Source organism: Drosophila guanche, unplaced genomic scaffold (assembly GCF_900245975.1).
Source record: "Drosophila guanche unplaced genomic scaffold, DGUA_6, whole genome shotgun sequence".
NCBI classification, from domain to species: domain Eukaryota; kingdom Metazoa; phylum Arthropoda; class Insecta; order Diptera; family Drosophilidae; genus Drosophila; species Drosophila guanche.
In genome coordinates, this window is record NW_022995748.1 from 1,726,759 (window position 1) to 1,740,637 (window position 13,879).

General features: G+C 35.7%; 3 protein-coding genes and 1 long non-coding RNA gene across 5 annotated transcripts in view; 2 read left to right on the forward strand and 2 right to left on the reverse strand.

Annotated features, from left to right (window-relative positions):
• Positions 1–1,195: 1,195 nt before the first annotated feature.
• LOC117584274 (thrombospondin type-1 domain-containing protein 4) lies at positions 1,196–8,271 on the forward strand. Of its 2 annotated transcripts, XM_034273090.1 has the most exons (10): positions 1,196–1,236; positions 2,258–2,333; positions 2,811–3,307; positions 3,491–3,672; positions 4,150–4,307; positions 6,242–6,443; positions 6,511–6,692; positions 6,756–7,769; positions 7,841–7,991; positions 8,064–8,271. In XM_034273090.1, the coding sequence occupies exons 1-10, from the start codon at positions 1,211–1,213 to the stop codon at positions 8,195–8,197; spliced, it is 2,622 nt and encodes an 873-aa protein (XP_034128981.1). In that variant the 5' UTR covers positions 1,196–1,210; the 3' UTR covers positions 8,198–8,271. The 2 variants fall into 2 exon arrangements, with proteins under 2 accessions (XP_034128981.1, XP_034128982.1); XM_034273091.1 differs by lacking the exons at positions 1,196–1,236; positions 2,258–2,333; positions 2,811–3,307; positions 3,491–3,672; positions 4,150–4,307 and adding exons at positions 5,489–5,539; positions 6,024–6,118 and having other exon boundaries at positions 8,064–8,263.
• Positions 2,037–13,879, reverse strand: part of LOC117584286 — a 28,775-nt gene continuing 16,932 nt past the window's right edge. The window contains exons 3-4 of the long non-coding RNA XR_004573836.1: positions 3,874–3,883; positions 2,037–2,051 (exon numbers count right to left, since the gene is read on the reverse strand). This is a non-coding gene — a long non-coding RNA (uncharacterized LOC117584286). The remainder of the gene's footprint in view (positions 2,052–3,873; positions 3,884–13,879) is intronic.
• Positions 8,377–11,154, reverse strand: LOC117584282. The gene is made up of 10 exons (XM_034273101.1): positions 10,988–11,154; positions 10,711–10,816; positions 10,561–10,652; positions 10,051–10,504; positions 9,861–9,979; positions 9,635–9,789; positions 9,056–9,118; positions 8,855–8,961; positions 8,638–8,752; positions 8,377–8,567 (listed from the first exon to the last, which is right to left on the reverse strand). Exons 1-10 carry the CDS (start codon positions 11,116–11,118, stop codon positions 8,452–8,454), a joined length of 1,458 nt encoding a protein of 485 aa, XP_034128992.1. The 5' UTR covers positions 11,119–11,154; the 3' UTR covers positions 8,377–8,451.
• Positions 11,957–13,618, forward strand: LOC117584283 (putative nuclease HARBI1). The gene is made up of 3 exons (XM_034273102.1): positions 11,957–12,311; positions 12,707–13,400; positions 13,468–13,618. The coding sequence occupies exons 1-3, from the start codon at positions 11,988–11,990 to the stop codon at positions 13,572–13,574; spliced, it is 1,125 nt and encodes a 374-aa protein (XP_034128993.1). The 5' UTR covers positions 11,957–11,987; the 3' UTR covers positions 13,575–13,618.

Genomic DNA, 13,879 nt, shown 5'->3' on the forward strand with positions numbered 1-13,879 from the left:
CTATGAGCTAAGCCCTGTATTTTTAAATGGCTTTTGTTTGAATTCAACCGCTTGAGTTACGATGAATCTTATATTGAGGCTGATGGCTTTGTTTTCACCACTTCGTTCTAAAACCATTTGTACAAAATTTCAGTTCGGATTTGCGAAGCACGCGGCGTTTACGGTGGTTTTAAGGGAAAGGCTTGAATTCAAATGGATAATGGAAATAAAATTAGAATAAAGTGTAGCAAAAAATAAAAATAATTTCCATATTAATAAATATTCGTACGTAATTAAAAAACAAAACCATTTCTTCATCGTTTAAAACTTAAATTATGTTATTCATATGTTGAATTTATAAACGATAATATCGGTTCCATCCAATCCAAAGTTTTGCTCATATGTTATCAGAATATTAAAAAAAGCTTAACCTAGAGTATTTGAATTTCCGTTACCTTTATTAAACCCGATTCTCAAAGCGTGGAGCTATTCTTTTTTTTTTGTGTAGTTGTGTGTAACACCCAGAAGGAAGTGCTTTCGACCTCGTAACGTATATATTCTTGATTAGAAACCCCTACCGTCCAGAGAAATCTGAGGCATCCACAATATTGAAGGTACAGGATTATATATTCTTACTCAGCACCATAAGCCGAGCCAATTCAGGCGTGTCTTTCCGTCTATCCGTCGATCATCCGTCTTGAGGTGCGCCATAAGAGCTAGACCAACTAAATTTTGAATACATGTGTGTTCCAAAGTTTCAACCCGCCCCTCTCCCACCAACGCAACAAGCTAACAACTGTGGGATCCACAATTTTAAAGATGAAAGAAACCAAAAAACGCAGTTCCCTAGAGAATGTCTATATCTATCAGATTCCCGACTTAGATTCAAATTGAATCATTATTACAGCCAGAATAACGAAATTAATTTGCAGTGGATATCTCCTACCCACTCCAGAACCAAGTCAACATGCTTATTCTCTCTCTCGCTCGCACACTCAGCCTCATGAAGTGTGTGGCAATGGCGAAAAAGAACGAGCTTAAAGGGCGTGTTAGTTTTATAAGTGATGTGGATGTAGATGACAGATGTATCCAAAAATGTAAAATGTAAAACACATACATACTTGACGACAAATTTTCTTCGAAAATAAGTCTGCGACTTACCGATTGGGAAATTTTAAATAAATTATATTATCTCTACTCGCATTCTATTCCGTTTTTTCAGAAATACAAAATGAAATATCTATTTGTTATATGCAGGTAAGCAATAAGTAAAACATATTAATTTTATTCTACTATTTTTATACTCGGTACTCGAAGATTAAATAGGGTATATTGTATTTGTGCGCAAAGTGAATGTATGTAACACACAGAAGGAAACGTTTCCGATCCCATAAAGTATATATATTCTTGATCAGCATCAATAGCCGAGTCGATTGAGCCGTGTCTGTCTGTCCGTCCGTCTTGTTGAGCGCCTGGATCTCAGAGACCATAAAAGCTAGATCCATAAAAGCTGCTTCTGCTTCACTCGGCTCCTGCCTCTGCCGACTTTTAACCCACCCCGTCACGCAGCTTATATTTGCTTTTTTTGTGTGCGGGCGCTGCCTCTGTCTCTGCCTCGAGTCTGCAGTGTGTGGGTCTAGAGAAGGGCGGCGAGCTAACTTAGCGTGTTGGTGTGAGAAGTGTTGTAGATGTAGATGACAGATGAAGAAAAAATGTAAAATTTGACAAAACACCGCTAAGGTACAGATGTAGTACTGAGTGCCGGGTATAAAAGTTGTGACGCGTAAGAAGCGTCTCACACGTCCCTTCTCGTTGTAAGATGTTTTAACGCACAAGAAAATTCCTGAAAAGTTGACGAAAAATGTCATACTCATGCAAGTTCCAGCTTTCCCTTTTTCCTGCGTGTTACGTTTTTAAACGAAACTATTCATTTTCGTTCAAGTTTTTGATGTGCTTTATTTGCTCGTGTACTGCTGATAGCAGACTTCCTGATTCAGATGGACAAAAACAGACAGGAAAACACAAGTGGATAAAGTAATTTTCGAGGGTGGACAAGGAAAAATTATATATTTCTGTATGCAATGCATAGAATGCATGCAATCAAGCCCCAAAACATCCAACGTTTGTAAATCTTATAAAAGGAATGTACTTTAAGAAATAAAATTAGTTATAATTTATAAATCAACCATAACTCAACTTTTCTTGTCATTAGAGCAAATTTGTAAAGTGGAATAAACATAAATAAATATATTTTAAAGATTGGTTTAATTTTTTTCAGTATTTGTATTGTCGGTGCTTATATTGCTGGCACTGATTGCTTACAGACGAAAATATCCACCATAGAACGAATAAAGGCAAGTAATTGAATAAAGCAAGAATAGTAGCTCTAAATATAAAGCGAGCGGTAGAAAGGTCAACATAAAACGGACTTTCAAAATTAGTTTAACATTATTCGCTTTCTATTTAACCATCTATTTAATTTTTATTTTTAAATTTAAATTATTATTTACTTTTTTTTAAACTTATTTTACTGACTTATTTAACATTTATTTAAATCCCATTTAGGGCCTTCAGATAAATCTTAAGTTGAAAATTATAAAGAAGAGGAACGTTGTAAGACTGGTAATGCAGTGTCAGAACTTTTGTACCCGGTACTGCTAACAGTGCGAACGACTGTCCCATTAGACGTCAGAGAAATGCCCATACTGACAGTACGGGGTAGAAAAATACCAACTGCGTCTCACAGCGTTCCACCTCGTTTTCTCTATATGTATGCATACATAAGTATAGTATGCATTCTATTACAATTTAAATTGTCTTTCACATTTTAGAAACATCAAGAATGGTTGAAACGGCATTGTAAACCAAAGTCCTACAAAATCCAACCAAACCGGACACAATTATCTGAGCTTTCCAACTTGTGGCGCCAAAAAAAAGGGAACAAAAAACTACAATATATACAAAATGAAACTACATCTAAACATTCCAATAAAACAAATCTAGTTATGCTAAGGCCGTTGGATATATTAGGCAACGAAAGTCATTACGAAATCGTATCATCTAAACTAGCGAATATAACAAAAGCATCCACATTTCGTCCTTTAAAAGTAATAGAAGAGGGTACTATAGATCCAATAGAATCCACTACAAACATTGTAAATCTAGCCATTACTCAAAAGTCAATCAATTTTGCAAACATTTCGGATAGGAAAAGATTGGAAATCAAAGTCCGTACATATCCACGATGGGATAATTGGAGTAACTGGAGTGAATGTTCAAGAAGTTGTGGTGGAGGTGTTATGCATCAAACACGAAAATGCATAGGACGGTAAGCTTAAATGACGACCCAATAAAATATATACACTCTTGATCAGCATCAACAGCCGAACCGCCCCTTTCCGACCCAACCAAGAACGAATATTTGGGACGAATCCGAACGCGTCTCACAGCGTTCCTCATTTGAATTTCACTCATATCCACTTAATACTTAATATTTATACTTTCGTTTCAGAAAATCGTTGACAGGAACTCAATTTATAAGTGATGCCTGTTTCGGCTACTTTAAACGCTATCAGCTATGCAATGATATACCATGCCCAGCGAAGTCTAAAGGCTTTCGCGCTATTCAATGTGAAGCGTACAATGGCATACTGTTTGAGGGCCATCGATATAGCTGGCAACCTTATATAAAGGGTATGTGTCGGGTTGCCCAACCAGAGATTTAGTCGAAAAACGGCAGCGGCCGTTCTTTCGTTTATCCCGCTCTGCTCTCGCGCTCTATCTGCTTTAACGCACGCCTGCAATTTGGTGTGAGAAATTATGGACAGAGTTGACAGATGTAGAAACGATATAAAATTCGAAAAAAAATCATAAAGAACATGCATACGCATGTACATATATATATCTGTGTACTGTCTAAGTACCGGTACAAAAAATCGGAGTCTCACAACGTTCCTCCTCGTTACTCTTCGTGTACCGGGTATAAGCCGTAAAGCCAGCCTAAATAAGAATTCTCTATGTGTGTCTTCGTTTGTCTGCTTGCTGGCCGGTATAAATCTCAGTCTTATAGGACTATAAAGTCTCATTCAATAGCAAATCACATTTCGTACTGCTGATAATAGTTTAGTAATAGTAATAATAGTTCCCTATTCATTAAAACTTTTGCTTCAGATGACGCTGAGTGTGAACTAAACTGCATGCCATCGGGATTAAAATACTATGCAACTTTGAGCGAATCTGTTATTAATGGGACACCTTGTAAACGGTCAGCGGAATATTATCGCCTAAATGTATTGGGACGAGCATTGTGCGTTGACGGTGTCTGCAAGGTTAGTCTACACATTTAATTATTTTGCAGGAAATCATCTTTACGGCTTCCATGTGCTTAATCAATATGTCTAAAGTATTTATGTGTATTTTAAAATTATTAAATGTAAAAATTCGAAAAATAATAAGGGGACATGAATTTATATATGTACGTATATATGTATTTATAATATGAGGTGGGAAACGACTTCTTCTGTGCATTACGCATATTTCTTCGACCACAAATCCTACATATCTTATTATATAGATATAGCCAATAACACTTTGAGAACCGGGTATAATGCAATTTATTATGAGCTTATCTTAAAATTTTAAAGCAGAAGAAACACAAGACATAGGCAGAAACTTCCTCAAACAACTGAATTGAAGGGAATCTAAATTATAGCTCACGAGGTAAGTTTTTAATTGTGGTAAATTGATTTTTTCAATAAATTTCCGTAACATGTTTGTTGTGCGTCATAGAATGGAAAACGTTCTAAATTAATTTAAAAAATTGGAGATTATCTTTATACCTAAACCTCAGAGGGCATGTTCATTTAGTACTAATGTATGTAACAGACTGAAGAAAGCTCTTCCAAATTCTTTTTAAAGTATACATATGTATGTAAAGTATAGCCGATTTGATATTTCCATGTCCTTCTATCCGTGTTTAGTATTCAACACCAACATGTTTCCGCCGCCAAAATGAATAAAAACTATAATTTTTTGCCAATGCATATTTGCCTATGTCTATACGTGTGTGCCAAACTACTGTACTATTTTTATACACGGTACTTGAAGAGTAAATAGGGTATATTGTACATATTTGTGGTCGGAGCAATGTGAATAACGCACAGAAAGAAACGTGTTCTATCCCATAAAGAGTGTATAGAACATCAGCATCAAGATGAGTCGATATAGCCATTCCTGTTTGTACGTCTCTCCGTCTTGTTTGACGCCTCTTTCACAGAGTGTGATATCAAACTCAATCAAGCTTCGAAAATCGAAATCAAATTATATACAACAAATAAATAAGTTTTATTATAAGATGAAACATATAGAAAGAGAGTAGAGGGTATTTTATTGTCGAGTCACGCAGGAATCGAATATACCATTCCGATGGGTCTACTATGCCTTTGTTACTAAAACTTTTCTAAATATATAAATCATTTCACAAAATTAGTATTCGTTTCGGAGTGAAATGCAACAAACGTACAATTCCAGGAGATCGGGAATGTGAAAAAAACGAATATTTGTAAATAAGAAAAGTCCAACTAACCTAAACAAATGTTGAACTACTCACATACAAATTCTAGGAAATAGTGTTTTTTTGCTTTTTATGTTGTGCGCAGATACCTGTGACATCACACTGTATTAAGTTAGCTTCAAAATTTGTAAACTCCACTAACGACCCCTCAAGAAGAGACCTTCGTGTCATCCACAATTTTAAAGAACATTTTCTACATATGTATAAATAAGGACAAATAAAATCTACTATATCGTAGTCATCTGTTCCGATATCAATTATAGTTTTACGTAAATTATATGGCTGTAAATCGGGTATACAGAGTAGTGGCATTGCCCGATCATCGAGCTTTCAAGCATCAACTGAAGGAAAAAGTATTCAAATTCACAAACTTGATTTCTATAATCTTTATATTAGGATTGAGTTTGGAAAGCCAATTTTTTACATTTAGTCCAGAAAATAATAAATAATTAAAATATCTATTATTATCTAGAATCAATCTTTATTTGTACAAATCGTTCAGAGCAGTAAATTACCATCTTTTCATACGAAATTGTGATGCTGCTGCACCTAGCTCTATTATGGCTGGTAAGATATAATGATATCTACTTTGGGAAGCACAGTGGACGCGTCACACTGTGCAATTAATGGAGACATTTCATTCTATTTATGATACAACTGAAAATGTATGTATATTGCTTTTCTTTAAAGGCCGTTAACGCTGATGGTTCCATTAATGGAACGTATGCGCACAGTGGATCTGTTAGTTGTGGAGGTTTGCTATGCCGGCCGGTAACAAGAATTTTTACACAAGATCCACAACCAAACGATGGTTTGGTTCACTTTGCTACAATCCCAGCTGGAGCCTCGAATATTTCAATAACTGAGTTACGAAATAGTGTTAATTTGCTAGGTAAAACAAATTTCTGATTTACACATTTTTGACGGGTCTTAACAAACCGAATATTGCCGGTGTAAAGTTTTACGTACTTCCCAGCAACAAAACATTGTTAATAGCAAAAGTAATGTGTCGGAAAGCGGATCGTATGAAGCGCTCGGTACCATATTTGACTATCACCGAATCGATGGAGTCCAGAATTCTGATGGAGTTACCGAATGGATAACAAGTTCTGGGCCAATAAGGGACTCATTGGAACTTTTGGTATTTAAAATTTAGTCTCTTACATTTAAGTTTAACTATAAATAATTCTTTTGATTTCTTTAGTTATTTGGGAACAATCGAAATCCAGGTATAAAGTATGAGTACATGCTTCCCATAATATCTGATTCTGAAGAGAACGAGCTCTCTGGGGAGAATAATAATAGTTTATTGCGATCTGGAGGGGAGGACGCTAGTACTTCAAGTAATTCACGTCCAGGGCGACGCCGTAACTTTACCTGGAAGGTGGTAGGGTTTAGTGCTTGTACGAAGTCCTGCGGTGGTGGTGTACAAGCGCCTATTGTACGTTGCATTCGCGAAAATCTTTTAAGGTATTATTCACAGCGCCGGTGTATTCATTCTAAAAAGCCAGTGGTCAATGAGAACCTATTGCACTGCAACACTCAACCATGCCCCGCCTATTGGCATTATGAGAAATGGGGCGAGTGTCGCTGTCAAAAAGAAAGGGCATTTAGACGTCGTGAAGTAAGTTGCTTGCAAGAACTAGCATCTGGAACTGTTATACACGTTGATAGCACAGCATGTATGGAGGAGATGCCGCCCACTCAAAAGCAATGTGAGTGTCCAGACAATCGAAGTCGTGAACTTTCTCGGTATCGCCTACATATAAATTTCGAGTCAGCGAATAGTACACGAAGACAACGAATGATGATTGATAACAGTAGCAGTAGCAACAATGCGGTCTGGTTGACATCTGAATGGAATCAGTATTGTTCTGCCACGTGTGGCTTAGGCGTAGAGTATCGTACAGTGTTCTGTGATCGATCCGAGGCGGGTGCAGTTCGCTGTGATCCCAGCAAAACTCCAGAAAATCGACGACCTTGCGCAAAACCTAGCTGTGAATATGGCGAGTGGTTTGTTGGCCCTTGGTCATCTTGTAATGGAGATTGCTTCAACCTTACACGAAGCCGAGTTGTTCTATGCATACAAAATAAATTAATTGTGGATCAAAAAATGTGCAAGTTGGAGCTAAAACCACAAACGTTTGAAAAATGCTCCCACGATGAGGGAGAAATTACTTTCTGCGCTCCTCGTTGGCATTACTCTGAATGGTCGAAGGTAAACAGCAACTTATAAATTTATTTAATGTGTGAAATAGAATCTTCATATGTACATAAATATTTATTCAGTGTACCAAATCTTGCAATGGTGGAACACAGCGACGCAGCGTTAGATGCTTGGACTACGATGCAACACAGAATAGCTTACGTGACTCAACCAAATGTCGGTATGCGGCCAGGGAGCCAATATTTCGTAGCTGCAATGCACAAGACTGCGATGGTACATTACATAACAATTATCTATTTATCTTTCTGTTATAAGTAACGCTTTTAATTTTGTTCCGTTCTTCAGAGCATCACCAAAATTACTCTTCCTCTACGTGTACCGATAAACTTTCCAACTGTAAATGGGCTGCAGAAGGAAAGCTGTGTAGCTATGATTACTACCGAATAAATTGTTGTACCTCTTGCGGAGGCGGATTTTAGGGGTATTATAAGATGACCTTATGACCTTATTATGACCTTTTTACAATTGAGAGTATTTTCAATCAAAATCACTGTAATTTATAATACAATTTTATTATTAATAACTTATATTCCTTTTAATAAAGCAAATTAATTTTTTTATGATCTGCTTTCTGATATTTTTGAGGTTTCCATCTTAGCCATCTCCATGAGGAACCTCATGATAAAATGATAGCACCTTGATTTTTTGTTACACATTTATTTGAAGGAGGCTATTATATTTTATAACCAAGCATTTGAAAAACTGATCGGATTGTAAAAAAATAAACAAGCTCTGCTAAACCCAAAACACTAAATCCGAGAAACAATCCTGCAGTACTTCCAATGGAAACTAGACGAAACATAAAAGTAAATTTTACTTATCCATCTATTATGTGTACAATGTAAATATGTTTGCTCACCCAAGAGATCGGTAAAAGAAAATATAACTTGTCGCTTAAGCCGGTTCTGCGGCCAAGTTTTCATAGAAATGGCACTTCCTATACTTCCGAGTAGTTGTTTCGAGCCTATCATTGGCTAAAATGAATAGTATGTAAGTATTTAAGTCTTTGTACACCATTACGAACTAACATCCTCCAGTGCATTGAAAATACGAAGTAGTTAGCCATGTCAACTTACTAAAGCACTTTTTGTTGTTACTACTGCATCAAGGCAGTTCTGTTCACAGTGGCATGTCGCCGGCTTTTCATGGGAATCATTTTCTTCGTACAATTTAAGAAAAAAATCTGTGTAGTAAACAATATAATAAAATACTTTAAAACCCATGCATGAAAAATATTGAAAAATTAATTTCATTGAATACAATATGTTGTTACTCACTTGCATGTCTGGGGAAACACGATTTAAGAATTTTATAATCGCAAACTGGCTTAGGTTTTGCAACTAAAAATAAGTTTAAAAGAAAATGGCTTTGAAATTTAATTTATTTTGTATGTGTTTTATCTCGGCATTCACGCTTTTGATGTCCAACAAACATAACAAATAAATGTTTTTAAAACTGATTGAAAGGAACAGATTTGGAAAAAATGTTGCAAACAAGAAGTATGTTTTTCATGTGAAATAAATAAATTTAAAAATCTCTTTGCTTCTTCACACAAACAACTGAGATATGATATGAAGCCATTGTATTTAACAAATTAATACATTTCTCTATATCTATAGGTACAAAAACAAAAAAGATGATTATGAACAATTTATAATTCGGTTGACTTCGGCGGAAATGCCCGTGTGTGTAAGTAAATATTCAGGCGTTCACCGGTTTTCACTTTAGAAAAACTTTCCGATTTACTGTTTAAACACACAAACAACAGTGCTCCCGTTATCACGAAACGAAAAACGTTGACGAAACGCAAACAACCGGAGAATGCCTGATTGTTGTAAATATATTTGATTGCTTACTGCGGTTTGGATAAAAGTGAGGAATACATTTACAAATTTTGTAAGCAAGATTAATTCGACATTCTTGCTGACAAATATTTCTAGTATAGAATGGAAAATGGGTCAGATTTGACTCGTGATAGAAACGACATTTTCTTTGTCTAATGGTAGCTTCTCTACAAAATAGGAGAAAATCAACAATTTTAATTTTAAAGCTTAAAAGTTCATAATAAATATCAAAACTTGCTTCTCAAGGTTTTCCTCTGCAATTATCTCTTCGCTTTCGGGATCGTAGACAACTCCTTCTTCAGTGTAACCAAAATTATTATCCACCTTCATTACCTCAAATGCTGAATGTATATAGCTCTAAATAAAATTAAATTAAAAATGTATTTATTGAAAATGATTGAAATATACTAAAATATGTACGAACTTACATCTATAGCTTCGCTGCTAAAGCCCAATAAGGTGAAGCCAACGTCCTTTTCAAAAAACGACCCAATCTGAGCCTTTAGTAATCGTCGGGTCTGTTCATATTTGTTAACTTCAGGATAAACTCCAAATATCAAGTACCGCGAGCTGTACTCTTCCCCCAGCTTAGAGTTACCTAAGTAGCACAAGCCGTACTCCGTGAGAACTTGGCGTACATGAATATTAATCTGTCCATCGATACTACGGGTACGTTGCTTTTCCACGGGCTCGTAAGAGCTATCATAGGTAAGATTATAAATTAACTCCATATATAAAGCTGGTTTAATATCGAGAATATTAAGTAATTTATCTATATTCTCGCTTTCCGGAATGTTTTGAAAATTTTTGTAGGTGGAATTTGCCAAATTTTCAACAAATTCCCAAAACTCGTCTTTGTTTTGTCCTTTGATGCCATTCTTCCTGAAACTCGTTAATCAAATTGTTAATGAGAAAGCCAAATGTTGCGTAACTATTACCGGCAGTAGTGACTGAATAAACTTTCATTAATTCGTTGCATTGGGCATACTGTTAAACTTGGTATCGTAGTATTCCAAAAGTGGTAGTTTCGCTACAATTTGAAAAAAAAACTTTTAGCATTTGCTAATGTTTAGACTGTATGTTTTTACTTCCAGTCCGATATGTGTACTCTTGGTGTAGTAACGGTCGATAGAAGATAGGCAAACCACAATACAAAAATATATAGACACACCCAACAAAATAAGCCAAAGGAATCTATAAAATAAGCAATAATTAGAGCTGGTACATTGATGTGCTTATGAATGTATGTACATTGAGGCTGGTCTATTTTAAACGAGGAGGAACGTTGTGTTACGCTTTCGTACCCATCACCAATTTTATACATTAGATGTGTTGTTGTTAAGTTGATATTTAGTATTTACTTACCGCTCCAGAAAAGTAAACATTTTTTTGACAACGTATTTGAATCCATGTATGCAGCACTGGCAAAAGTATAAATTAATATAATCTACTATTGCTTTCGGCCAACTCCAATAACTGTAGGGCTTTCGTGTCATTTTCTTGGAACCTATGTCAGCATATGTGATGTCAATCGTTAGTTATACTGAGATATATAAAGCATACAATAACTATTATATTAAACACAAGATGTTAAATGAGCCAACAAAAATCTGTTTTATAGCGGCAACATTGCTGATCAAGCACCGGGTACCAAAGAAGCGACGCGTTTTTAGACGCTGCTCACAACATTCCTCCCTGCTTTTAAGTTATCTTTCCAGCTGTGATTCTGTACACTTTTTTCTGGAATATATAATATTTTATCTTTACAGTTAGAATCGCTTACAACTTCACAAATATGACCAGACTTCATGGTTTTATCCTATCGAATAAACGGAAAATTGAAAAACTGCAATATATGTATAGTCTGTTCATAGACATGGCCACGGGTAGCTTTTCAAGACAACGCATTGCAATGGCGTGATAAAGCTCTGTTCATAACAAATGTTGTCGAGCACTTAAACCAAATTGGCCAATTATTCAAATGTTGATGTTTTTCATATCTTTTAAGTGGAAAAAATGGTAATAACCATTCTTAAACCCTTTCAGAACTGCCAATAAGCTACTCAATGGTTTATTTCAATTTTTCTAATATGTCCCCCTTCTAAATATACAAAACTGTTCCTGAACTATCTAATTTATAATTTGTGTATTCTTTAAGGATTTCCAAATCGGAGCGCCTAAATATTTTTGACCGGGGCAAATGCCCCCTTCCACCCACCCTCTTCGTATAATGGTTAGTGGCAGCAAAAATAGATTATATTCGATAATTTAACACACAAAATATCGATATTTAATATTGTGGTCTACTGAAAATTCGTAGTAGCGGTGAAAACAAAACAAAAATAACATAAATATTATTTAAAATATGAAAGACATAGAATCATTTGAACGGTCGTTAAAAGACTTTCAATACTTTGAAGCCGTTCGAAGATTTCAGTTTTCGGCTGAAATAATTAAAGGAATGGGTAACAGTTCAAGAAAGAAACAGCATAAACGATTTAACCCACTATGTCATCTAAACGAACACCAATTTCGACGAAAATATCGGTACACCAAGGAAAACATTCGTCGTATTATTGAAATTGTTCGGGATGACCTCGAGATTGATTGTTATGAGCCTACGGAAAGAGAGCAAGTTCCTATAGACCTGCAAATTTTATCTGCAATTCGCTTTTGGGGTGGAACTGAGGTGTGTATCCATGAAGCTATGTATGTATGTACGTACATCTGACAAATGGTATGTGCGTTTATGTATGTAAATGGAATCAACACGTTTATTTACGTTGATTTTAAAACATGCCTTCAAAATATGATTTTTAATTGATGTATGTACATATAAATATGTACATCTGTATTTCCGAACGTCTTGTTGGAAGCCTAGCTCCCAGAGATTATAATATCCTGTGAACACTAGTCATACCCGCCGGAACGGCGAAGATTTTTTAGAAATATGAAACACCGACTTACACTGGAACCATCCGAAGAGTACGGTTACAAGTACATGATAAATTGGCCATCCACAGGTCGTCTATTTATTTATATGACTTAAAATATATATGTATGAATTTTTCTTTTTATCAACAGCATCCAAAATTGACAGCAATGGCTCATGGTGTAAGCTTAAAAACATTGAAAAAAATCACTCGACGCATAGCTTCTGTGTTATCGTCGAAAGCATCGCGCTACATAAGAATGCCGGCAACACTTTCGGAAAAGGAGAGAATGATGCGTTCGTTTCAGGAGTTAGCAAATATGCCGCAAGTGATTGGTACACTCCTACAGACGAGAGTAAGATTTCAATCGAAAGATTCTAGAGTTCATGCGACCGATGACGTGAGGCGATCCCAAGCGAACACTAAAGAGACTGTTCATATGCAACTTGTTTGTGATGCTGATTATAAAATAAGAGACCTGGACATAAGACTACTCGATGAAGGTTCTCCAATCACCGATACCGAAATGTTCTCTTTATCAAAAATAAAAGAGCGGTTCGAACAAAATGAATTTCGTGGTCGTATACTATTGGGAAACGAATCATTTTCCTGTTCTTCGTACCTCTTCACTCCAGTGAAGCTTCCAAAAAGTTTACCGGAAGAGCTTTATAACCATGCCCATTCTGTTACGTATGCCTCTGCGAGAAAATGTCTTAATATATTGATGCTTCGATTTGGTATTCTTGGGAGTGAAGTTCTTGGATCTTTTGGTTCGGTAAAGCAAACGATTACTGCCCTAGCCATACTGCATAATATGGCAATGGATTGGTCGGACCCTAGTATTGGTAAGATAATATTTTTAAGCTTTATATCTATATATATTATGTATATAAATTTAAAACTTCTTTTTAGATACGGAAACCAGTATTTCTCCATTTAATTCCTTTAATGCTTTAAATGGGATACCAACGCCTGGGGAACACAGCAGTAGAACGAAATTTATAAAAACTCATTTTTGATGCAAGTAAAAAGTACTGTTGTCATTAAAAGACTTTGAGTGAAACAATTTTCCTTGGCACATGTTCCAATGTTGGAGAGGAGTTCCTCGCGACAGGAGAAGATGTGGATGACATACGTAGAGAAAAAAACAAAGAACATACAAAATTGTGTAAACAGCGTTTCACAAAGTTCTTCGTAATTTTGTTTTAAAACAAAGATAACTTAACAGATTTAATGTGCTCTTTGCTACACTACCCAACAAAATTGAAGCAATAAAGACTTAAACAAAAATCTAACTCTGTAGTTTTGTGGTACCAGTCGGAAG